Consider the following 25,934-nt stretch of genomic DNA (forward strand, 5'->3'; position numbering starts at 1 on the left):
TTGCATACAAATATTATTGTTGGTTGGTCAGTCGGACCCCGGGAGTTGACCCTTTAGTTCTTGATGACACTCACCATGTTTCCCAATCTTCCCAGACACATTGTGATACTCTCAATCTCCGTAGAGGCATTCTCTTGTGATACAACGTTTCTGCATCAAATCACCGATCTTTTCAGAAGATAAAACGTTGCTGGTTGCCCCGTGGCTGGTACTGATGGCCACTTGTATGGGGTCACTAGGAGATAGAAATTTCCAATCGTTTCTTTTGGCAGTGTTAACTTTTGTAAAGTGGTCGTATAGTTTTCACTGGGGGCCTTTTTTTTCTCCCTGTACAAGTTTAATAAGTCTAATAACACCCACTTGGACTTAACAAAAGTTCAGCTGAAAAATTTGGTGAAAATACATCTTTAAAACTCATGAAGTACCTCAAACTTTTAACATAAAGTGATTTAATACTAGTCTGTAAAAGGCTTATCCCGCCATTAATTTTTTCATTTTTTTTTTAAAGCCCTTCAGAATGCTTTACAATAATAAAATTAACTATACTCTCTTTACCAATCTCCCACCAATCTTTGTATTTCAGTTCAGGCAGGAATGTGACTCATTACAAAAGTGGCCAGTGATTGGCTGCAGTGGTCATATGCGTTTCAGCAGGAAAATCAAAGGTGGTCTTTTTAAATCCTCTTTCTGTTTGGACATGTGACCACATCGGCCCCTGTTTGGATGCAGCCATTACATGCCCATTTGGATAGATCAGGAGGTAGGATTCAAAGGGGATGCTTCGATTTTGGGCAGCGCAGTGGCTCAGTGGTTAGCACTGTTGTTTTGCAGCTCTGGTGTCTCAAGTTAAAATCCACCCAAGGACAACATGTGCAAAGAGTTTGTATATTCTCCCCGTATTTTGATGGATTTCTTCCATGTTCTCCGGTTTCCTCCCAAGACATACAGATAGGGAATTTAGTTTGTGAGCCCCAATGGGGACAGTTATGATGTAGAGCGCTGCAGACCATGATGGCTTAAAGCATAATAAAGGGGAATACTAAGGTGAGTATTATTTATTTTATTATTTTAGAGTATTCTGAGTATTTTTTCTAATATTCTTAAACCTAAACAACCCCTTTAATTCTAGATGACGTTCCTACAAATGTTTTACATTTTTACTGGTCACTTTTTTATTTTTTTGCTTTTAAAGTTGAATTGTTCTTTAAAAGTTTTTTTTTTTTTAGTTTTTTTTCCCCACTTGTAGCAGCAATAATTTATCCTAAACACTTCCTATAGTTTAGGGCTTCGGCCATTATACCTTACGAGGGGGGAGGGTTGCCTGTGCCTGGAACATGCTGTGCTTCTTGTTGCTAGACCACTGGATCTAAAGAAGATGAAGTGGAGCCCACCACTGGTTAGTCTGTCTCCGCATTCCTCCCCGCAAAGTTGCTGAGCAGTGGAAATAAATGTCTTTGTTCCTCAATAAACCACACACGGCCACTTGAGCAATTGTGCACCCAACACATCAGAGGTGCATGAAAGTGTCTCCTGTACCCACTTTCTACATGAATGCCTCCTACTATCTCTTGTGTCTGAGGAGTCACATTACACTGGATGTCTGATCTTCCCTCCGAGCCTAAAACAATTGCTGTATTCTTTGTTGAAAGAGAGAATGTTTTAAAGAGCCTCATTGTGCCTCCGTGACCCGTTCAGCTGTGTGTATTTATCTAATTACAAAAGGCATAAGTGTAATGTCAAGCCAAACATTGTGTGTGCCAAGCATTCATAACTCGCTCATAAGTAGGAGGGCTAGAACTGGCGAGTCCATGTGGAGCACATTTCTAGTTAAGAGTGGGAAAAATAAAGGGTTGCTCAGACCTCTGTTGTATCTTACACAATCTACAAGTACTTTGTGCTCCACTTTATATCCATCTGTGATCCTTTCAAGTATATTTCAGATTTGGGTGACAGCAGAGCTAGGTACTGAGATACATTGAGTTTCTGTGGTTCATATTTTTCTTTCCGATAACAAGGCCAAGATCTTGACTTTCTTTGCCGAAGCGCAAAAAAAAGTTCAGCATGCCATACGAAAAAGTATGCAAGAATGCAGGCTATCTCAAGCCATCTCCTAAAGGAGAAGAGTCACCAAAGAACCTTTTTACAATCCTCTGGACTAGAAGGCCAAAACATGCAGTGATCAGTGTTTTCCGGTCGCCAAAGCTTATAGAGAGCGTCTATTGCTCCCAGCTTCCACCTGGACTGCCAATCAAGTATTCATCAAGAGCCATAGTTTAAGTCTGGTCCTCCACATTGGGAGAACCTGGGGCTCCGTGGGACTGAAGAACCTGATGGCCACAAATATCGCTCTAACCCCAGAAGGGACATCTTGTCAGGAAACCATTCCTTGGAATATGGACAGTGAACTGACAGTGGCATAAAAAAATAAATGAAATACATGCCTCGTGTATACTTTCCAGATATCCAGATGGAATTATTAAAATTCCTCATGTTAGCCTTGCAAGAATCGTGTGCTCGGTCAAGTTCGAGCACCCCAGGGTCAACAACTGGGATCGTCTGTACCTCATGCTTTTACAATATCCTGGCCATGGATTCAATCTGGACAGTCTCGGTCAACTTACAAATGGCTATAGGAGCCACCCTGTATATACCCAGAAACTTTCTTTTCGTGTACATTGGTGTACCCATCTTTTACAAGCAGCCCAAGCCAAAACAGACGCTACATTTGACATTAGCCAAAAGGCAATGAATTGAACCTTCAACCATTACCTTGGACATGTACACACTCTGTGACGGCTTTTAAAGGAGCTCTTCATGGATAGTTTTTTTCTTGTGGTGATCCATCCCCACTCTTTGTCTTAAAGAAAACCGTCACTCTAGTGCAGTGGTCTCCAACCTTTCTGACCTTGAGAGCCACATTCAACTTGGAGAGAGAGTCGCAAGCCACATCCAGCTACCGCCCCCCTCACAGTAGTGGCAACCAAAACCCCCATTACGGGTATAATAATAACCAAAGGTTTTCCACAGAAATCACCGCAAAACAGTTTACCAATATCCAGTGGTTCCCACAATACCCACATTCAGTATTCTCCCATCAAGCACTTCCGACACACTGTCACATCCATCTTCAAGCACCTTCCCTGACAGGTGGAATCATCCTGTCTCCAGCGTACCATACTTAAATTATATGTAAACCCCTAAGACCAGTATATAGGCATCCAGATCTGCTCTTCTGTGCTGGGCTACTCACAAAATTCACTATATTGAGATGTGCTCTCCTTACCTGTTTGCTAGACACCTGGAGCTAATGCACCAAGCTGGAAGACAGCTGTCAGTCACAATTCATGGGACCGCGAGGCACATGTGGCTCCCGAGCTACAGGTTGGGTACCCCTGCTCTAGTGCAACCTTTAGGTAGATGTAAATTAATGTCTGTTAACCTTGACTAGGAATTTCTGATTTGGCTGCCTTCCATGGATGCTGTATTATGACTTTGCACATCTTGCAGATTCACAAAGCCATGATATGGTTTTGTTCATAAGTTTTTTAGATTACCTTATAGAGGTTCTCAACTTTGGACAACTGCGACGTTAGAAGGGTCCCTTGATAAGCCAATTACAAAGCTTTTGCCTGCTGGAACCTCCAGCACTCCGCTGGTATCTATGGTGAAACCGTTCTATATACATTTACATTCCTACAGTGCCATTGCAGAAGTGTAGAATTGCACAATGCCCAAATGTCAATGGCTTACGGTATACGCCGGAAAGGACTGGTCCTCCTGAGAGAGATGCCCCTGTCCACTCTGACTAAATCAGGATCCTGAACAGAGGAACCTCTCAATCCTGTAGAATTCCCCTATCTGGTATATGAAATGGAATTAAATAGTCTAGACAAATTCTTAAACAGTTACTATACTGTATATATGTATATTACATCTATTACTCCTCCTCCACCGAGAATGCATTCTTAACATCAGTACCTGCCCAAGCCAGTTGGCCTACCAGCATAGGCTAGGAATATATGAGGAGAAGGCAAACTTCTTGCACTTGTTGGCCTGGTTGGGAGATGAAGTCACGTCCACAGCAGGACTAATCAGTGTGCCCCTATGGAAATGTCATCAGACTGATGGAGCCAAGCAAGTCCAGACTCCTTTCCATTTAGAAGCATCTGTTCCTCCCTTCTGTGTTCAGTGATTTTGCAATGAATAAAAGCCCACTTAGCTTTTTCTTTTCAAGGAAGAGTTTTGTAAACTATACACAATAGACGTAATATGTGGGCAACGGGTACATATATGTGCACATATAAAGAAAGAATGATGAGCCGATCATATCTCTACAGCTACCTTTATTACCAATCCTACTGCACTAATTTACATCACTTTCTAACAATTTTCCTAAGATAATTTCAGGTAGAGAGGTACTCCTCCACCTATCGGCTCTGTTACGTTGATTTGAGGCAAGATGTATTTAAACCAAGTACATCCTAATCTAAAGCCACAAGACCCAACACCCTAAAATCGATGTCAACACCGACTGCATATGTCTAGTCCAAACCAGTCCCTTTTTTTATTTATTTGCCCCCTGAAACCCAATCATATTTCTACTAACCTGTTTCACACCTTTGCTCTTGTTTCTCGTTCCCTGGCTTATCTTGCCCAGTAGAAGTACAAAGTAATGATTTTAGGGATCCCATACGTAGACATCACAGTGCCGGTTGGTTCTATAGACGCACTCCCAATATAGCAATGAATAGTATTAGTTGGCTACATGAGGAATATCACATAATGGCCACTATAAGGACCAAGGTTAAACAACTTCTGTGTAGGTCGGCCCTCGGGGTACTGCGCATGCGCTGGAGCTGCTCTCTTCAGTTGTATTGAAGTACCAGCCGGGAGCAACATCTGATGGTTAACCGTGTACTTTGTGAAAATGCCTAGCTTTACTTAAGCAGGTGTTCCAAATTATCCAGATATAGGGGATCACTGTTAGATTGGCGTTCATCCCGTCATGGGCGTTGGTCCCCTCATGGGGATTCTCATGGATTGCGAGAACTAGTTCAGTGTTGGTCCCCTTATGGGTACTCTAATGGATCACGTGAAAAGGGGACTTGCTGCAAGACCGCCCCCAGTAGGAGTTGAATGACCAGTTGAGCGTGCATCCCTATGCTGCCGAGTGCAGTGCCATATGAAGGGTAAAGCACTTGCCAAGCCTGCTGAACCATCCAAATGCTCATGGCCACTATCTTGTAGACAGAGGGCCTTAGACTGGATTACCCCCTTAATAGACAAGTTTATAATAGAGAATACCCTCCATGTTGTGTGAGCTTAGAAATTAAGGGTTAGACCCAGCACCACCCTTATCTGTAGGGTCATGTTTAGTATTTAGTTCAACAAGAATTAAATAAATTTGCCTGCAATACCAGAATATGCCCCTGGACAAGAGTGGCGCTGTTGCTTAGGAAAAAAAGTCTTCCTTCCTTCGTTTACGTGCTGATACCAAACGGAGACTATGCTTTACTGTGATTGTGCAGTAGACCTCCATGAATACATTGGATTAGTAACGGTGATCCTTATACTCTGATTTCACTCGTTTCTCTAATCTTTGTAATCCATGATTATCTCAATGACGAAATGAGTCACACAATTATGGGCAGCACATACCTGGATTACCTCTACAACCTACCAAAATAGCCGAAATGTTTATGTATCTAATGTATTAATCTGAATTTCAGAGTTTTTGGCCACATTGCGCTGCCGACTGCCGATCCTCCTCTACAGATATTATTGTGCAGTGACAGCACAGGGAAAGGGCTCTGGAGAATATTTTGGAGCATGAACAGAGCAATTTGAGCCTGTGCCCTTCCGATTGCGATCTTTGTTCTTGCTCCCAGCTGGCAGCTTCGTCCTCTAATCCTTGTGGAAACTTACATTTCAAGCACAAAAGCTATTTTATGTCTTATCCTCCTGCACAGATGTTGCGGAGAGGATGTAGAAGAGGACAGCTCAGTGGGCGCTTTCATTTTTATTACGTGCCTTACAGCAGCACTTCCTTTTGTAAGTCATATAATTCATGCTGTAACCATTAATAAGTAAAAGCTAAAATTTCCATCCGGCACTTCAGTGCTTTTGGGTATATACAGCTGCTTACAGGGGTTATCTGGTTTAGAAAGGCCATTAAGTAGTTCTGATTATTTTCTCTGCTCTGTTTTCTCTTTGTTCTCTCTTGCCACTTCTTCCTGAACAGCCCATTGATTTAAGTAGACAACATGTAATACCTTGGTTTTCCTTTAGAAGCGCTGTAGGGAAACTGAGCACTTGCTGCATACGAGCGTCTGCTAGTTGTTTGCACTTGAAACCACAGGAGAGCGATGTAACAAGTGATCACCAATCCATGACCACTAGAAATGAATGGATTACAAACTTTAACAACTTTGCTTGTAAGACCAATATATCTTCTCATGTGAATGGACCTTTAAGGCAGGTTTGCATAGTGTGACAGTCACCGGTAAAGTGCAGGAGGGGAGATATGTTTCACTGTGCCTTATGGCGTCAGTGATATAAAACCCAGAGTTTTTGCTCCAGCACACTAAGTGTTGTGAGGGGTTAAGTCATTTGCATAATGGGATGGCTTTTATGTGGACATCCATATAGTGGACGGAAGGATGTCCACCTGCAGAGTCGGCACCTCCATGTGCTGACAGGACCTGTGTGGTGTCACAGTCATGTGATCAGTCACATGAGGGAAGAGTTACATGGTCTGGAGTTTAAGTAGCTGATCTCCAAAGGCAGCAGTGCTCAGTGTCTGGAGAGGGAGCACTCCAGGAAAGTGTTGGTGCCTGTGTTAAAGTACCTGAACCATGGACATTACTAACCCTGAGCGGGCTGATTGCCATTAGGAGAAGGACTGTGTATTGTTTTGCCCAGAGGGCCGTGCTTATTTTTCCAGCTTTTTTTAAGCTACGTTTAATAAACCAAGCATGTTCTTAAAGAGACAGTGTTCCGTTTTTACATCTGTGTCGAGCCGAGTAAGCCGATCTACAACAATAGGCAGAATACTAAGTCCCTTTCCCTAGAGACGTAGTTGTAAATGCAAGTCCGACACAAAAAAAGGTAAGTTTGGTCTCAGAATGCATCTTTTTCATCGCAACCCTTACAACCTGAGGAATGTCTTTTCTTCTTCTCGTGGGGCTTGTTGAATTCTTCTGATGACATACGATCAACTACATTTCTTAACCACGTGCTAAAATAACTTAACCAAAGTGCAAGGTTACAAGTGCTGTCACCTGTTTACATTATATATGCCGCGCACAATGATTGGGAAGAGGATATAATATGCCTTATCCAGAATCAATATTTGTAGAAATGAGAGCCTTATCTAGAGTCTATAAACCTGCTATACCATTGATCCTCTGATGACCTTAGTATAAATCACTAATCTAGAACCAACACCGTCTAATCCCGGCCCATTGTGTGTGATTTACTGATTAAGCCAGTGTTTTTACGCCCAACGTCAGATTGTGTAACAGATGCGAGATCATTTCCTTCAAGAGTATGATCCAATTCAGTAATCGAGTGGGACAATCTTGAGAAGATACAATGAAATGTTTGGAGGCATAGAGAGTCCGTAGTATTGAACCCTGTGCAACCTATGTACCACCATATAATTCCTACAGACAGCATGGTATGAGCTCTGTAATACAATGTCTGATTGTGTCCCTGTATGGCCCTGTAGACTACCATGGGTGCAAATTACAGATGTATACAACCCAAAAGTTGTATGGACCCATAATATGGCCATATATAGTTTTTTATTTGTTCAAAATCCCAAATCATTGCAATGATAATGTTCAAAATTCACGACAACATTTTATTCAATGTGCCTAGAGTCAAGCCCTGGAGGAAATAATGAACCATTTTGTAAGTTTCAAGATTCAGTGGCGTAGGTTTGGCGGTCAGTGCCCGGGACAAGGCAAATATTTTGCACCCTATAACCCGTGATCCACTAGCGCTCTTGGAGTTCCTTCTACCAGTACAGTATTAAACTCCTTATTGAAATAATGACATTATTATGGTTTGTACTTTGAACTCTTAGTTTTTTTTACTTTTTTCCAAAAATGTTAAAAGTAAAAATGTTTTACATGTTGTGTTTTTTTTATTACATTTTGTAACAATCATTAAATTTATCTCTAAGCCCAACCCTACGATTAACCCTAACCCTTAACCAATCCTTATCCCAAGTTAGGGTTAGAAAAGTCTAAGCAGCTCTTAAGTAATGAATGAAGACCGGATTGATTCATGTGCAATAAATACTATGTTCAATCATTAGCTGTTCATGTAATCTCTGTCTTCACTCGCGCAGAGCGCAGCAACTGAAGACAAACTCCTCTCACTGCGCCAATCACTTCACAGTGCGAGCGGCCTGAGCAAGATGTCGGGGAGGCAAACTTTTGCTACTCTTATACACTATGCCATTAGGGATTACATGCAAACCCTCCAGTCCCAAGTTACACCTCTGCCGAGATTCACCCTATTGTTTTGAAGAAAAAAAAATATTTGCATTTTTTTGCCTATAGTTTTACTTCAACTTAAAACCTATTTTTGATTTGGTATAAACAACAGAGGTACTGGTCAGTGAGCCTGACCTCGCAGCAGTCACCCCCCCCCCCCCCCCAACTCCATCTTTGTAGAGCGCCCAGACTTTTTTTTTCCCGCTCCCTGATTCATCAATTGAAATCTTTCAAAAAATTTGAGATTCCGAGCCATTGATGTCCACCGGGTTACTCTGACCTAGCAGATGGCAAAACACAATCTGATCTACACAACCTCATTTTCTGAAGAAGGAAAAAGATATATGAGGATGAAGCACAAACCCGAGAAGTGCCCAAACCAGTTCTTCGAAGGATTGACTGTCGTTTACTGGCGGCAGCACGGCCGTGATTGATAGCAATGTCTGACTGATGACACAGCGGTGAAAGAAGAAGCCGACTTATCATAGGACACTCGCTGTTCTGCTTACATGATATGAAGAATTACAACCATTCACTCACTAGATTCTTTGGACACATCTCAACCTTTAGCACATTGAAGACATGTATAAGTTGAGCTCTTCACTTTTGGTGTTCCGTTTTTGATAATGACTGTATGTCATGTCACATCTCCAGTTACACAAGAAAATGGCTGCTTAGTGTTTACGGCAAACGCCGGCTTTAGAGGGCATCAACTATTGATTGTGAAAGATCTTCCATCCACAGACCTCCACTAGTCGTAGATGACTGCATGTCCAGTATGTCCCAACACTACTGTGGAGAAGACAAAATAAAGCTCATTTTACCAATAAATTGCATTTGGAGTGGGGGGAAATCTATTGCTTTATGGCAGTGTGCCCCAACTCGGGTCATCAAGATCCAACAACAGATCCTGTTTTCAGGATCAACTTAATTTCTCCATTCTCTGAGTTTACGGCAATCCAAGTGCAGTCTAATGTTTCACACGCACCCATAGACTTGTATGAGTGCGCGTGATCCGATTATCGGACCTGGGGAGGGTGAGGAAGGCTTTTTTTTTTTTTAAACAAGCTGCACATGAAGACAAACGAAAGCCCCTTTCAGGCTATGTGCTCACCATGTTTTTTAAGCTTTTCCTAACCGAAGACGTTTCAGGAAGGAGCCAACGCTGTGACCTTACTACTGTCGACATCACAAGTCTTGGCGCCAGGACTGCACTTTTCCGGTGTGACCTCTATGCTTTGTCAAGGCTCTTGTATGATCGGTGAGGTAAACATCCATATTCTGCTCCTAACTGAAGCAAAACTAAGTCAATCCTGGAAATAATTGATGTGGAAAAACCTGCAGAAATGTCTGATAAATGAGTTTATGTAAAGTAACACAATCTCTTCGTTGGTGGAGCGGCTTTCCTCTGACTGCTCTTGGCTTTGATGAATGTGGCTGCCTTCAAAGCTCATTCCTGCCATTTCATACCTTAAAATCCCCTCTGTGGTGCGCCGTCTACTGACGTGGGACCTCGCATGAATTTGTTCTGGTCAGCCATTTCGGAGGCTTTGGAATACAAGAATGGAAATCTGTATGGGAACGTGGAGAAGCTTGATGCTTTATGGCGGGGCAGCAGATATTTCTGTACTTGGCTCCTGGGGAACATTTTGACAACTGTGGTTTGACCATAAGCTCTTTGGATATTGGCCATAGCTGAAAATCTGTATTTATTCCACATGGTGATGGTTGTGTCTCCGCATGGCTTGGCTGCTTGTTATGTGGGGAACAGAAACTCTGTGTCATTATTAAGCTAAGCCGTCTGCATGTGTATGACCGCATGACTAAGGCCGAGGCTTCTCGTAGAGATGGGGGTTGTGGGTCATATAAATATATATTCTATATACTGGATGCCTTCTGGATTATTGGTAAAGCCAGACATATATACATGCTCCGTTTACCAGATAAGGACATGTACATAGCTGATGGCTCTGTATCTACCAAGGCATCCTCATGTGCCATATGCCATACTCTACAGCTACATGAAGGTGACACATTTCGGATTTTTTTTCTTTGTTTAAAGCTATGTAATTTCTTATTTCTTCCAGGCAGCAAAGTAAATCTTGTGAAGATTAGTGCTACAGCATCAAGTCCCCGGGATACCGCTCTGGCCGCTGTTATATGTAGTGCCTTGTCCACGGTGCTCCTAGCTCTGCTCATCCTCTCTGTCATCTACTGCAAAAGGCAGTTCATGGAAAAGAAGCCAAATTGTAAGCATGGAAGTTTCCATTCTGGTTTTATATATTTAGACCTGGGCTGGGGGAGAAAGCTACAGACCCCTCCTTATCCATCATGCCCTTTCTTTCCCTTTACTTTCTTCTACTTTCCTTTATTTCTTCTCCTTTAATTTCCTTCCTCTGTTCCTTCTTTTCTTCCCTCTATATATTCCTTCCTTCCAATACTTCATCCCTTATTTTCCTTCTCATCCCCTCCTTACCTTCCCTCTCTACCTTCCATCCAATCCTTTTTTCCCTTCCTCCTTATCTTTCTTTCTTTCCACTCACTCCTTCCCTTTCCTCTTGACCTCCCTTCCTTTCCCGTTCTACCTTCCGTCCCATTTTTCATTATCCCCTTACGTTCCCTTCCCCTCCCTCTTTATCTTTTTTCCCTTTTTAGTTTCCTTTCCTCTTTACCTTCCTTCCCTCTGTAACTTCCTTCCTTAGCTTCTTCTCTTCCTTCCCTCTTTAGCTTCCTTCTTTAGCTTCCTTTCCTCTTTACCTTCCTTCCGTCTTTAGCTTCCTTCCTTCCTTAGCTTTCTCTCTTCCTTCCCTCTTTAGCTTCCTTTCTTCCTTCCCTCTTTAGCTTCCTTCCCTCTTTAACTTCCTTCCTTCCTTAGCTTCCTCTCTTCCTTCCCTCTTTAGCTTCCTTCCCTCTTTAGCTTCCTTCCCTCTTTACCTTCCTTCCTTCCTTAGCTTCCTCTCTTCCTTCCCTCTTTAGCTTCCTGTTATGATAAGGTAATTCAGTACCACAATGGACATAGAGGTCAGAGCACATACAGTGACCTGACAATAACCCAAAAACATTGAACGAGCTCTGAGATGTGGGAACTCTGCTGACCGCAATCCCTAATCCTCTCCAACCACACTAGAGGCAGCCGTGGATTGCGCCTAACGCTCCCTATGCAACTCGGCACAGCCTGAGAAACTAGCTAGCCTGAAGATAGAAAATAAGCCTACCTTGCCTTAGAGAAATACCCCAAAGGAAAAGGAAGCCCCCACTTATAATGACTGTGAGTTAAGATGAAAAGACAAACGTAGAGATGAAATAGATTTAGCAAAGTGAGGCCCGACTTTCTGAACAGAGCGAGGATAGGAAAGGTAACTTTGCGGTCAACACAAAACCCTACAAAAACCACACAAAGGGGGCAAAAAGACCCTCCGTACCGAACTAACGGCACGGAGGTACACCCTCTGCGTCTCAGAGCTTCCAGCAATCAGGAAAAAACAAATAGACAAGCTGGACAGAAAAAAACAGCAAACAAAATAGCAAAGAGGAACTTAGCTATGCAGAGCAGCAGGCCACAGGAACGATCCAGGAGGAAACAGGTCCAATACTAGAACATTGACTGGAGGCCAGGATCAAAGCACTAGGTGGAGTTAAATAGAGCAGCACCTAACGACTTCACCACATCACCTGAGGAAGGAAACTCAGAAGCCGCAGTACCACTTTCCTCCACCAACGGAAGCTCACAGAGAGAATCAGCCGAAGTACCACTTGTGACCACAGGAGGGAGCTCTGCCACAGAATTCACAACAGCTTCCTTCCATCCTTTCTTCCTTCCCTCTTTAGCTTCCTTACTTTTTTAGCTTCCTTTCCTCTTTACCTTCCTTCCCTCTTTAACTTCCTTCCTTCCTTAGCTTCATCTCTTCCTTTCTTCCTTCCCTCTTTAGCTTCCTTCCCTCTTTACCTTCCTTCACTCTTTAGCTTCCTTCCTTCCTTAGCTTCCTCTCTTCCTTCCCTCGTTAGCTTCCTTCCTTCCTTCCCTCTTTAGCTTCCTTCTTTAGCTTCCTTCCCTCTTTAGCTTCCTTCCTTCCTTTCATTGAGTCATTAATTTCTTAAGATATTTTCAAATTATCAATGTGTTTTTATCTCCCCCTCTGTTGTACAGGGTCTTGCCGATCACAAGAAGTGCAGTACACTGGGTCAGAACTGTTATGTTTCAACAGACCACAAGTCACCGATCATCCAACTAGGACATACTGCCGCTGTCAGCAAGAGCAGCCACAGGCTTGTGGTGAGTAATAAGTTTACAAGCGGTGACACATTGTATCAATGCGATTCTTCCAATCAAGAGGCATTGTAAACCTGATGAAACAATACCTAATGGCAGTGTGAACTGACGCCAGTAGGTGGAAATTACCTTGCTTGAGAAGAGCTGAACTGCAGCACCAGACACCGACCATAATAATAATAAATAATAATCTTTATTTTTATATAGCGCTAACATATTACGCAGCGCTTTACAGTTTGCACACATTATCATCGCTGTCCCCGTTGGGGCTCACAATCTAAATTCCCTATCAGTATGTCTTTGGAATGTGGGAGGAAACCGGAGAACCCGGAGGAAACCCACGAAAACACGGAGAGAACATACAAACTCTTTGCAGATGTTGTCCTTAGTGGGGCTTGAACTCAGGACTCCAGCGCTGCAAGGCTACTGTGCTATCCACTGCGCCACCGTGCTGACCATTGACAAGAGTGGCCCTGTTTCTGGAACAGAAGTAGATCGTTTTCCTAATAGTGCGACAAATCCTTTATTCATGTAATCATCATGAACACAACACATTTTTTGTCTGTTCATTCTGTGAAATTTCTTACGGAAACGTAACGGTTTCTTTTATTCTATAAATGTATTGACATCTCTAATAGCCAAATCTTACAAGCGACGTCCGCAATCAGCAAGTTATTTGTCTTTTTCCCTTTAGGTCCCGTCCACTTGATTCCATCATTGTGCTGTGAAGAGACGCACAGCATAGACCCGGGTTGTATATTCCCGTCACACAGCACATTGTACGATGGGTAAGTGCGCATTATTTTATTCATAAGCCACACTTGTATGCATCCACTAAAGCCTGCATCAGCCTTTGCACAAAGTAACGCCTACACAGTGGCAATAACACAACTGGACTCTGAATTTTGCTGAGTTAATGTCTAAATCCCTTTCGCTTGAAGATTTCTTGTGGGCTCATACACACACATATATATATATATATATATATATATATATATATATATATATATATTATAATTTGTGAACTGTTTTACTTACACATAGGAAAGGGGGGGGGGGGGGCAGAATTATTTCTGGATGAACCAGAATAAGTGAGAATGTATCATACCCACGTTTGGGAAACGATACATAGATGACGTCACGCCTCATTCCTGGTGAGTTGATGAACTCCATGAGGGCTGAATGTGACTGTGCAGGCGACAGATTAATACAAGTTACTATGACTAATCAATTAGGGTCACTCCTAATAATTGCTTTTTTTTCAGGAACGCGGATTCTGTGGTGGACATGATTCCAGCATGTTTTGGACCCACTTCAGACTCGGCCTGCAGAGAGCTAGCTGAAACTTGGCCTCTTATGCAAACACCTCCTGGCATTGATAGCAATCCTGCCTGTGAGCCACATCCGGAGCTAACAGGGAGAGATGGAGACACTTTGAACAGAGATATGGAAGAGCCAAGTATTTTGCACACACACAGTGCGCACAGTATCAGTGCAGAGACGGCGTCTTCAAAACATCTTCATTTATTAGAGCTGGACGCTTGTCAAAGAGATGCGGGAAATCAGCCAGAGGTGGATCACCTACCATGTGTCCAAGACGAGAACCAGGTGGAGTGGCTTATTTAATGTGTTGCAGTATAAGGGTAGGCAACTTTAAGACCTGTGCGTTCTAGCATTCTACTACTGAAAGAATAACTTGATTGCAGATTTGCTGTGGAATTTCCCTGTGCATTGACTTTCAACCTATGTAAACTCCATGCTGCAGGTTGACTGCAAATTTCCTCTAATTGTAGAAGAGATTTTTGAGAATCTCTGCTTAGATCGTGGTGTATTCTGCAGAAACTATGTTACGTAAGCATGTAGCCTAAACTTAGACCTTTGTCTGATATAGATATTTATACTCATTAACATTCTGTTGTTTTTTTAATTTAGTTCTATTCATAAGAGTTGAAAAAATGTCATTAGCCCTGATTATTTAAAAGCAGTCTTTTTCATGCCAGTCTTGATGAGGGGGCAGGGTGCAGTGTGAAGACCGATTAATTAAGAGACGCACACCTCTTAACCCCTTCCCGACCTTTGACGCATACGCTGCGTCATGAAAGTCGGTGCCATTCCGACCCATGACGCAGCATATGCGTCATGGAAAGATCGCGTCCCTGCAGATCGGGTGAAAGGGTTAACTCCCATTTCACCCAATCTGCAGGGACAGGGGGAGTGGTAGTTTAGCCCAGGGGGGGTGGCTTCACCCCCTCGTGGCTACGATCGCTCTGATTGGCTGTTGAAAGTGAAACTGCCAATCAGAGCGATTTGTAATATTTCACCTAAAAAAATGGTGAAATATTACAATCCAGCCACGGCCGATGCTGCAATATCATCGGCCATGGCTGGACACACTAATGTGCACCCACCCCACCCCTCTGATCGCCTCCCCAGCCCCCCGATCTGTGGTCCGCTCCCCTCGGTCCTGTGCTCCGCTCCCCCGTCCTCCTGCCCGCTCCCCCCGTGCTCCAATCACACCCCCCGTGCTCCAATCAAACCCCCACGCACTCCGATCCCACCCCCCGCACAGCGATCCCCCCCCGCACAGCGATCCCCCCCCCCGTGCTCCGATCCACCCGCCCGCACAGCGATCCCCCACTCCGTGCTCCAATCCACCCCCCCGTGTTCCGATCCACTCCCCCGTGCTCCAACGCCCCCCCCCCCGTGCCCTGATCTCCCCCCCTTATACTTACCTAGCCTCCCGGGGACCGTCCATCTTCTTTCCTGGGCGCCGCCATCTTCCAAAATGGCGGGCGCATGTGCAGTGCGCCTGCCGAATCTGCCGGCCGGCAGATTCGTTCCAGAGTGAATTTTGATCACTGAGATATAATCTATCTCAGTGATCAAAATAAAATTAAAGTAAATGACCCCCCCCCCCCCCTTTGTCACCCCCATAGGTAGGGACAATAAAAAAAATAATTTTTAGTTTTTTCCACTAAGGTTGGGGTAAGAACTAGGGTTAGGGTTAGGGGTAGGGTTAGGGTTAGGGGTAGGGTTAGGGGTAGGGTTAGGGGTAGGGTTAGGGTTAGGGTTTCGGTATGTGCACACGTATTCTGGTCCTCTGCGGATTTTTCCGCTGCGGATTTGATAAATCCGCAGTGCTTCTGCGCATTTCAATGCGGTTTTACAACAGCGATTTTCTATTTGAGCAGTTGTAAAACCGCTGCGGAATCCGCAGAAAGAAGTGACATGCTGCGGAATGTAAACCGTTGCGTTTCTGTGCAGTTTTTCTGCAGCATGTGTACAGCGATTTTTGTTTCCCATAGGTTTGCATTGAACTGTAAACTCATGGGAAACTGCTGCGGATCCGCAGCGTTTTCCGCAGCGTGTGCACATACCTTTAGAATTAGGCTATGTGCACACGGTGCGGATTGGCCGCTGCAGATCCGCAGCAGTGTTCCATCAGGTTTACAGTACCATGTAAACATATGGAAAGCCAAATCCGCTGTGCCCATGGTGCGGAAAATACCGCGCGGGAACGCTGCGTTGTATTTTCCGCAGCATGTCAATTCTTTGTGCGGATTCCGCAGCGTTTTACACCTGTTCCTCAATAGGAATCCGCAGGTGAAATCCGGACAAAAAACACTGGAAATCCGCGGTAAATCCGCAGGTAAAATGCAGTGCCTTTTACCCGTGGATTTTTCAAAAATGGTGCTGAAAAATCTCATACGAATCCGCAACGTGGGCACATAGCCTTAGGGCTAGGGTTGGGTTGGAATTAGGGTTGTGGTTAGGGTTAGGGGTGTGTTGGGGTTACGGGTGTGTTGGGGTTAGGGTTGTGATTAGGATTATGGCTACAGTTGGGATTAGGGTTAGGGGTGTGTTGGGGTTAGTGTTGGAGTTAGAATTGAGGGGTTTCCACTGTTTAGGCACATCATGGGGTCTCCAAACGCAACATGGCGCCACCATTGATTCCAGCCAATCTTGTATTCAAAAAGTCAAATGGTGCTCCCTCACTTCCGAGCCCCGACGTGTGCCCAAACAGTGGTTTACCCCCACATATGGGGTACCAGCATACTCAGGACAAACTGCGCAACAATTACTGGGGTCCAATTTCTCCTGTTACCCTTGAGAAAATAAAAAATTGCTTGCTAAAACATCATTTTTGAGGAAAGAAAAATGATTTTTTATTTTCACGGCTCTGCGTTGTAAACGTCTGTGAAGCACTTGGGGGTTCAAAGTGCTCACCACATATCTAGATAAGTTCCTTTGGGGGTCTAGTTTCCAAAATGGGGTCACTTGTGGGGGGTTTCTACTGTTTAGGCACACCAGGGGCTCTGCAAACGCAATGTGACGCCCGCAGACCATTCCATCAAAGTCTGCATTTCAAAAGTCACTACTTCCCTTCTGAGCCCCCACGTGTGCCCAAACAGTGGTTTACCCCCACACATGGGGTATCAGCGTACTCAGGAGAAACTGGACAACAACATTTGTGGTCCAATTTCTCCTGTAACCCTTGGGAAAATAAAAAATTCTGGGCTAAAAAATTATTTTTGAGGAAAGAAAACGTATTTATTATTTTCACTGCTCTGTGTTATGAACTTCTGTGAAGCACTTGGGGGTTCAAAGTGCTCACCTCACATCTAGATAAGTTCCTTTCGGGGTCTAGTTTCCAAAATGGGGTCACTTGTGGTGGGTTTCTACTGTTTAGCCACATCAGGGGCTCTGCAAACGCAACGTGACGCCCGCAGAGCATTCCATCAAAGTCTGCATTTCAAAACGTCACTACTTCACTTCCGAGCCCCAGCATGTGCCTAAACAGTGGTTTACCCCCAAATATTGGGTATCAGCGTACTCAGGAGAAACTGGACAACAACTTTTGGGGTCAAATTTCTCCTGTTACCCTTGGGAAAATAAAAAAATGCGGGCTAAAAAATCATTTTTGAGAAAATAATTTTTTTTTTTTATTTTCATGGCTCTGCGTTATAAACTTCTGTGAAGCACTTGAGGGTTCAAAGTGCTCACCACACATCTAGATTAGTTCCTTTGGGGGTCTAGTTTCCAAAATGGGGTCATTTGTGGGGGATCTCTAATGTTTAGGCACACAGGGGCTCTCCAAACGCGACATGGTGTCCGCTAATGATTGGAGCTAATTTTCCATTTAAAAAGCCAAATGGCGTGCCTTCCCTTCTGAGCCCTGCCGTGCGCCCAAACAGTGGTTTATCCCCACATATGGGGTATCTGCGTACTCAGGACAAACTGGACAACAACATTTGTGGTCCAATTTCTCCTATTACCATTGGCAAAATAGGAAATTCCAGGCTAAAAAATCATTTTTGAGAAAAGAAAAATTATTTTTTATTTTCATGGCCCTGCATTATAAACTTCTGTGAAGCACCTGGGGGTTTAAAGTGCTCAGTATGCATCTAGATAAGTTCCTTGGGGGGTCTAGTTTCCAAAATGGGGTCACTTGTGGGGGAGCTCCATTGCATAGGCACACAGGGGCTCTCCAAATGCGACATGGTGTCCGCTAACAAATGGAGCTAATTTTCCATTCAAAAAGTCAAAAGGCGCGCCTTCCCTTCTGAGCCCTGCCGTGTGCCCAAACAGTGGTTTACCCCCACATATGAGGTATCGGCGTACTCGGGAGAAATTGCTCAACAAATTTTAGGATCCATTTTATCCTATTGCCCATGTGAAAATGAAAAAATTGAGGCGAAAAGAAATTTTTTGTGAAAAAAAAGTACTTTTTCATTTTTACGGATCAATTTGTGAAGCACCTGAGGGTTTAAAGTGCTCACTAGGCATCTAGATAAGTTCCTTGGGGGGTCCAGTTTCCAAAATGGGGTCACTTGTTGGGGAGCTCCAATGTTTAAGCACACAGGGTCTCTCCAAACGCGACATGGTGTCCGCTAACGATGGAGATAATTTTTCATTCAAAAAGTCAAATGGCGCTCCTTCCCTTCCGAGCCTTACCATGTGCCCAAACAGTGGTTTACCCCCACATGTGAGGTATTGGTGTACTCAGGAGAAATTGCCAAACAAATTTTAGGATCCATTTTATCCTGTTGTCCATGTGAAAATGAAAAAATTGAGGCTAAAAGAATTTTTTTTGTGAAAAAAGAGTACTTTTTCATTTTTACGGATCAATTTGTGAAGCAGCTGGGGGTTTAAAGGGCTCACTATGCATCTAGATAAGTTCCTTGGGGCGTCTAGTTTCCAAAATGGGGTCACTTGTGGGGGAGCTCCAATTTTTAGCCACACGGGGGCTCTCCAAACTTGACATGGTGTCCGCTAAAGAGTGTAGCCAATTTTTCATTCAAAAAGTCAAATGGCGCTCCTTCCCTTCCAAGCCCTGCCGTGCGCCCAAACAGTGATTTACCCCCACATATGAGGTATCAGCGTACTCAGGACAAATTGGACAACAACTTTCGTGGTTCAGTTTCTCCTTTTACCATTGGGAAAATACAAAAATTGTTGCTGAAAAATCATTTTTGTAACTATAAAGTTAAATGTTCATTTTTTCCTTCCATGTTGCTTCTGCTGCTGTGAAGCACCTGAAGGGTTAATAAACTTCTTGAATGTGGTTTTGAGTACCTTGAGGGGTGCAGTTTTTAGAATGGTGTCACTTTTGGGTATTTTCAGCCATATAGACCCCTCAAACTGACTTCAAATGTGAGGTGGTCCCTAAAAAAAATGGTTTTGTAAATTTCGTTGTAAAAATGAGAAATCGCTGGTCAAATTTTAACCCTTATAACTTCCTAGCAAAAAAAAATTTTGTTTCCAAAATTGTGCTGATGTAAAGTAGACGTGTGGGAAATGTTATTTATTAACTATTTTGTGTCACATACCTCTCTGGTTTAACAGAATAAAAATTCAAAATGTGAAAATTGCGAAATTTTCAAAATTTTCGCCAAATTTCCGTTTTTATCACAAATAAACACAGAATTTATTGACCTAAATTTACCACTAACATGAAGCCCAATATGTCACGAAAAAACAATCTCAGAACCGCTAGGATCCATTGAAGCGTTCCTGAGTTATTACCTCATAAAGGGACACTGGTCAGAATTGCAAAAAACGGCAAGGTCTTTAAGGTCAAAATAGGCTGGGTCATGAAGGGGTTAATGAAGCACACAGGGTGCAAAGTGGTGTGCACATTAGTATGCGTCTCACCACAAGTCTAAAGGTACCGTCACACTAGACGATATCGCTAGCGATCCGTGACGTTGCAGCGTCCTCGCTAGCGATATCGTCCAGTGTGACAGGCAGCAGCGATCAGGCCCCTGCTGTGCTGTCGCTGGTCGGGGAAGAAAGTCCAGAACTTTATTTCGTCGCTGGATCTCCCGCTGACATCGCTGAATCGGCGTGTGTGACACCGATTCAGCGATGTCTTCACTGGTAACCAGGGTAAACATCGGGTAACTAAGCGCAGGGCCGCGCTTAGTAACCCGATGTTTACCCTGGTTACCATCCTAAAAGTAAAAAAACAAACACTACATACTTACCTACAGCCGTCTGTCCTCCAGCGCTGTGCTCTGCACTCCTCCTGTACTGTCTGTGAGCGTCGGTCAGCCGGAAAGCAGAGCGGTGACGTCACCGCTCTGCTTTCCGGCCGCTGTGCTCACACAGACAGTACAGGAGGAGTACAGAGCACAGCGCTGGAGGACAGACGGCTGTAGGTAAGTATGTAGTGTTTGTTTTTTTTACTTTTAGGATGGTAACCAGGGTAAACATCGGGTTACTAAGCGCGGCCCTGCGCTTAGTTACCCGATGTTTACCCTGGTTACCGGCATCGTTGGTCGCTGGAGAGCGGTCTGTGTGACAGCTCTCCAGCGACCAAACAGCGACGCTGCAGCGATCCGGATCGTTGTCGGTATCGCTGCAGCGTCGCTAAGTGTGACGGTACCTTTACTCCAGTCCCTGCGGGAGTAAGATATGTGGCATGACAAAAACCACTGATGGTCATGAATTTGATGAACGGAGGTCATCACGCCCAAGCCCCAGCTCTACCCAGTTTTATGGAGCTGGGCAAAAATAGCATGAAAACTACAAGAGTTCCGAAAGTTTTGCGCAACCTCGAGTTTTCGGCTCTTCAAAGCTTTTTACACCAGAAGAGAAAAGGCTATAATGAATAATATGGGCCCATTGTCTCCCATCACAAAGTAACAATCATTTTATTAATTTTCAGGACTGCTGAGTGAGATGTTCTCCAAGATCCACCATCCAGAGGTTTATTTCTAGATCAGCCCACCAGAAGATAAGTTCAATCCCTCACCTGGAGATCTAGACCTGCCATCTGAAAATCCACCTCTAGACAAGCCATTTGGAGATCTATATCTTGAGCCTCCTGAAGATCTATTTCTAGAATCGACACTGGGTGATCTACATCTTGAGCCTCCTGAAGATCTATTTCTAGAATAGACACTGGGTGATCTACATCTTGAGCCTCCTGAAGATCTATTTCTAGAATAGACACTGGGTGATCTACATCTTGAGCCTCCTGAAAATCTATTTCTGGAGTAGACACTGGGTGATCTACATCTTGAGCCTCCTGAAGATCTATTTCTGGAATAGACACTGGGTGATCTACATCTTGCCACAATGTTCTGTATTGAACGAGTCTCCATCTTTTCTAGAATCGCCTTGAAATATGACCGCCTGTTCATCCTTAAGACATCTGGACCTCAGGATGTGTATGGGAAGAATTTTCCTTGTAGCAGATTGGTACATGGAGATATGCTCAAGCAAAAGTACTAACGGATGAAACTTACTGGAGAAATCCAGTGTGGGACTTACTTAAATTGTGAAGCAGAATGTAAATGTAATTTTTCATTATTTATGTGATGACCTTCATTGAACTGTACAGTCCAGCTTCATCGCACTGCAAATACTCGTTGCACGGCTCCCATTATTTTCTATGGGTTTGCACAGTGCAATTTAATGAGTATCGTATGAGGTCTGCACATTACAACTCTTGGTTGGATCCGTTTCCCGGTACGTCTTGTCTGGTGGAGCCATGGTCATCTATATATTGTGCTTTTCAGCTGTCTAGATGTAATGCACTTATGCTGGACCCTTATCCAGTCCATTATGCTGAGGAAATCCTATTTATCGCATGTCGAGATCATTACATTTCTGAGACACCAGCACATCTATTACCTATGAGCACCATTTCTGCCACGTATGTGCATTTTTCTATGAAGCGTTATTTTGTATGATAGGTCATTTTTTTTATAAGAAGATTTTGCTTTAACTTCCAGTGTTTTCTAGACTATTGTTATTTATGTTTCTAGATCATTGTTTATGGCTAGTGATGAGCGAACATGCAGGGATTTTCTGTTTGTTAGGCTATCCCTGCATGTGTTTGGCTGTTGAATAGCTGCGAGACATGCAGCCGCGGGAACTCGAACGTATTTTTCGAGCATGCCGAAGACACCTGATTAGCACCCGAACATGGCAGATAACACCTTATCTGAGCACATTCGTTGATCACTATTTACGACATCTGTTGTGTCTCCACTTATGGTCCAGTATTTCTGTCTGATCTCACAAGGCCGGTACTTGGAACTTGCTGGGGACCACTAACAAGGGTTTCTGATACTCAGAATAATACTATTGGCCCCCAGCAGGATCAGTCAACAGTCTAAGGTGTACAGGGGCCTCCCAACTGGAATTACAATGGTCAATCGAGAAGTCAACAGAGAGAGTTGTCAGCTGAATGATCATTCGTTCCATAATTTTCCCATGTCTATGTGGCCCCTGCATAAGAGCTTACAATCTAATAGGATGTGACTAGTGATGAGCGAGTGTACTCATTACTCGGGTTTTCCGAGCATGCTTGGGTGGTCTCCGAGTATTTTGAGCATCCTCGGAGATTATGTTTGAGTCATCGCAGCTGCATGATTTGCGGCTGCTAGACAGCCTGAATACATGTGAGGATTCCCTAACAAACAGGCAATCCCTGCATGTGTTCAGGTTGCCTAACAGCCGCAAATCATGCAGCTGCGGCGACTGAAACAATCTGCGGGCACACCCAAAATACTTGGAGAACACCCGAGCATGCTCGGAAAACCCGAGTACCGAGTACACTTGCTCATCACTACTGGATTTATCTAATGGACCTCTGTGCAAACGCAAACACATAAAATGCACAGTAGTAAAACAAGGACATCAGTTTATGGACAGCAGGGAAGAGCTATATCTTTCACTAGAGCTGAGGTCGTAGTTGTAATAAAGTTGTGTCCTTGAAGGACCACGTAACAAGTTCTCCACCCATGCTTAGGTTGGTTTTTCATACTACATTTTTCATGTTTTTAGCAAAAACAAAAGACTGATGTTACTTTAAAGTCGACACTTCATTACGAAATGCCCTACATACATGGCATTTTGTTTTGTGGTGTATCTTTAAGGTATTTTCCCCAGAGGCTCCTCTATAACGTTTACAGGCTTCATCGAGCTACGTTGGTCTCAAAAATTTGCTGAAGGAGTTATTAAGGCAGTGAATAAGATGTGCAACTCCGGTGGTTAGGAGATAAGAACCTCTGTAGAATGAGCAAAGACTTGAAGACTAAATTCTCCATATACATATTAGATATTTGTCAGCCAAATGATCTGGCCTCACCTGTCAGGGAAGAGTTGGGAGGCCTCCACACATATCACAACTGTCGGCTAGCCCCACCGATATTGGTGGGTTCAGCCAACATTAGTCTATTGTATATGGTTGGCCTTAAGGCTCTGTGCACTCAGATATTCATGACTGTTGCATTTTAATGGTGGATTTAGATGGCCCTTTAGTTAGCACCGATTTACTACAGTATGTACAGTCATGGCCGAAAGTGTTGCCACCCTTAAATTGGTTCCAGAAAATGAAGTACCGTATTTCTCCCATAAAATTATTGCAATTACACGTTTTGTCATACACGTTTATTTCCTTTGTGTGTATTGGAACAACACAAAAATCAGATAAAAAGAATAAATTGGACATAATTTCACACAAAACCCCCAAAATTGTTGGCACGTTCAACTTCATATTTTGTTGCACACCCTTTGGAATAAATGACTGCACTCAATCGCTTCCTATAACCATCTACAATCTTCTTACACCTCTCAACTGGAATTATTGACCCATTTTCTTTTGCAAACTGCTCCAAGGTCGCTCATATTTGAAGGCGCCGTTTCCCAACAGCAATTTCAAGATTTCTCCACAGGTGTTCAATGAGATTTAGATCTAGACCCATTGCTGGCAACTTCATAACTCTCCAGCTTTGTTTCCATCCATTTCTGGGCACTTCTTGAAGTATTTTTCGGGGTCATTGTCCTGCTGGAAGACCCATTGCAAACTTTCATCGATTTTTCTCTGCCAACCACGTCCAGGGAGATTAGCTACAGTGCCATGGGCTGTAAACTTCTTGATTATGTTGCGCACCATGGACAAAGGGGTCATCAAGATCTCTGGACATTGACTTGTAACCTTGAGATTTGTTGATATTTATGAACAATTTTTGTTCTCAAGTCCTCAGACCGTTCTCTTCTCTGCTTTCTGTTCTCCATGCTTAGCGTGGCACACACAGAAACACACAATGCAAAGACTGAGCCAACTACTCCCCTTTTTATCCGGTTTCAGGTGTGATTTTCATATTGCCCACACCTGTTACTTGCCACAGGTGAGTTTGAACGAGCATCACATGCTTGAAACAAAGTTGTTTACCCACAATTTTTGTAACGGTGTCAATAATTTTGTCCGTCCCATTTTTGGGGTTTTGTGTGAAATTATGCCTTTTTTTCCTCATTTTTTTTTGTGTTGTTCCAATACACACAAAGCAAATAATCATGTGTATAACAAAACGTATAACTGCAATAATTTTCTGGGGCAAATGCATCATTTTCTGTAACAATTTCAAAAGGTGTGAATACATTCGGCCATGACTGTATAAGGGCATTGTAGCTCATTTACAGCCCTTTTCATATTGGCCATGATGGGACCTGAACTGTCGCTAATACGATTATTCTATCCCTATACAACATTGTGTTATCGGCAGCACTTCCCATTTTTTTACAGTGATTTTTAAGTCTCCATAAATGATCCAATCACTCGGCAGACAACAGTTTAGCTTGTTCTTCAGGTGAACAATGTCCTGCTTACTTGGATGATAATCGGGTACAGCTTTTGTCGATTTTCGACACATCCAAATAATCTTTGCAACAAAACTAGATGCTGATACAGTGGTTTTCCCAAGAAAGTTAGGAAATGCTTCTATGGATAATCATAGTACTACATGTAAAAATCACAATCATGTTTCCAAGCTGCATTTTTAAAAATTGTGAAGATCACAAAGCTTTGAGCTTGAAAAATCCTGAAGAATTTCTGGAAGACACATAGAGATTTATTCTGCTGCCTATACCAACCAATAGAATATCACCTCCATCTTTTCTGATGACTTTTGGAAAATAAAGCAACAGGCTAGCCGGGCAATGGGCAACCAACAACTCCACTTTTCTTTTGCATCAGTCTTGATAAATTATTCCCAATAAATTCCAAGATTCTAATGAAAGACACAGACAATTCTGTGCTGGGAGTCTCTGTATATGGTGTACAGTCTGGTCTTCTTGTTGTATACAATTGACCTCATGTATTAACACAACCTCGGAAAACAAGAATCTGTTTGCTACAGTCAACATGGCCACTTTACGAGGCCCAGCGAGTGATGTACATTGCTGTAAAGTGCAAATCCATGATGGGTTCATGGAAAACCTCCAGATATTCGCCTGCCTGTAAATCTGAATACTTTTGGCTTTTTTTATATATCTCGTTATGTAAATAAATACATTGTGAAAACAAAGAGTTCTGGATTAAAATGACTAATTCCGTCTCTCTAATAACAATCTACTATTGGATTGACGTTGCTCGTGGAAAGTCATAGTCGGATGAATGAGAATGGGAGCTGCTCATGTCGGTGGTCGTAGATTTGCCTTGGTAACTACACATCATCCCCTAGTTTGCTATTTTTGTCGCCAAACTCCAAATGTCAGATTGGATGGGAGAATGAATTTCAGTGACACTTAAATGGAGTACCCGGGACTTTCTGAAAAAACAAAAAATGTGCCTAAGCACTAAGAGGCAGGTTGTTGCTACTTACCTACCTGTTGTGCCCGGCGATGTTCTTCCCCGGCACAGAACG

At 43.3% G+C, this 25,934-nt stretch overlaps 1 protein-coding gene across 2 annotated transcripts in view; it reads left to right on the top strand.

Annotated features, from left to right (window-relative positions):
• Positions 1 to 25,597, top strand: part of TNFRSF19 (TNF receptor superfamily member 19) — a 95,536-nt gene extending 69,939 nt beyond the window's left edge. For both annotated transcript variants that reach the window (XM_069759121.1, XM_069759122.1), the window contains exons 6-10: positions 10,592 to 10,753; positions 12,652 to 12,777; positions 13,469 to 13,562; positions 14,040 to 14,382; positions 20,945 to 25,597. In XM_069759121.1, the coding sequence (XP_069615222.1) occupies positions 10,592 to 10,753; positions 12,652 to 12,777; positions 13,469 to 13,562; positions 14,040 to 14,382; positions 20,945 to 20,953 (734 nt within the window). In that variant the 3' untranslated portion in view covers positions 20,954 to 25,597. The remainder of the gene's footprint in view (positions 1 to 10,591; positions 10,754 to 12,651; positions 12,778 to 13,468; positions 13,563 to 14,039; positions 14,383 to 20,944) is intronic.
• The last annotated feature ends 337 nt before the right edge of the window (positions 25,598 to 25,934 follow it).

The sequence above is a fragment of the Ranitomeya imitator genome, chromosome 3, assembly GCF_032444005.1.
Source record: "Ranitomeya imitator isolate aRanImi1 chromosome 3, aRanImi1.pri, whole genome shotgun sequence".
Lineage (NCBI taxonomy): Eukaryota > Metazoa > Chordata > Amphibia > Anura > Dendrobatidae > Ranitomeya > Ranitomeya imitator.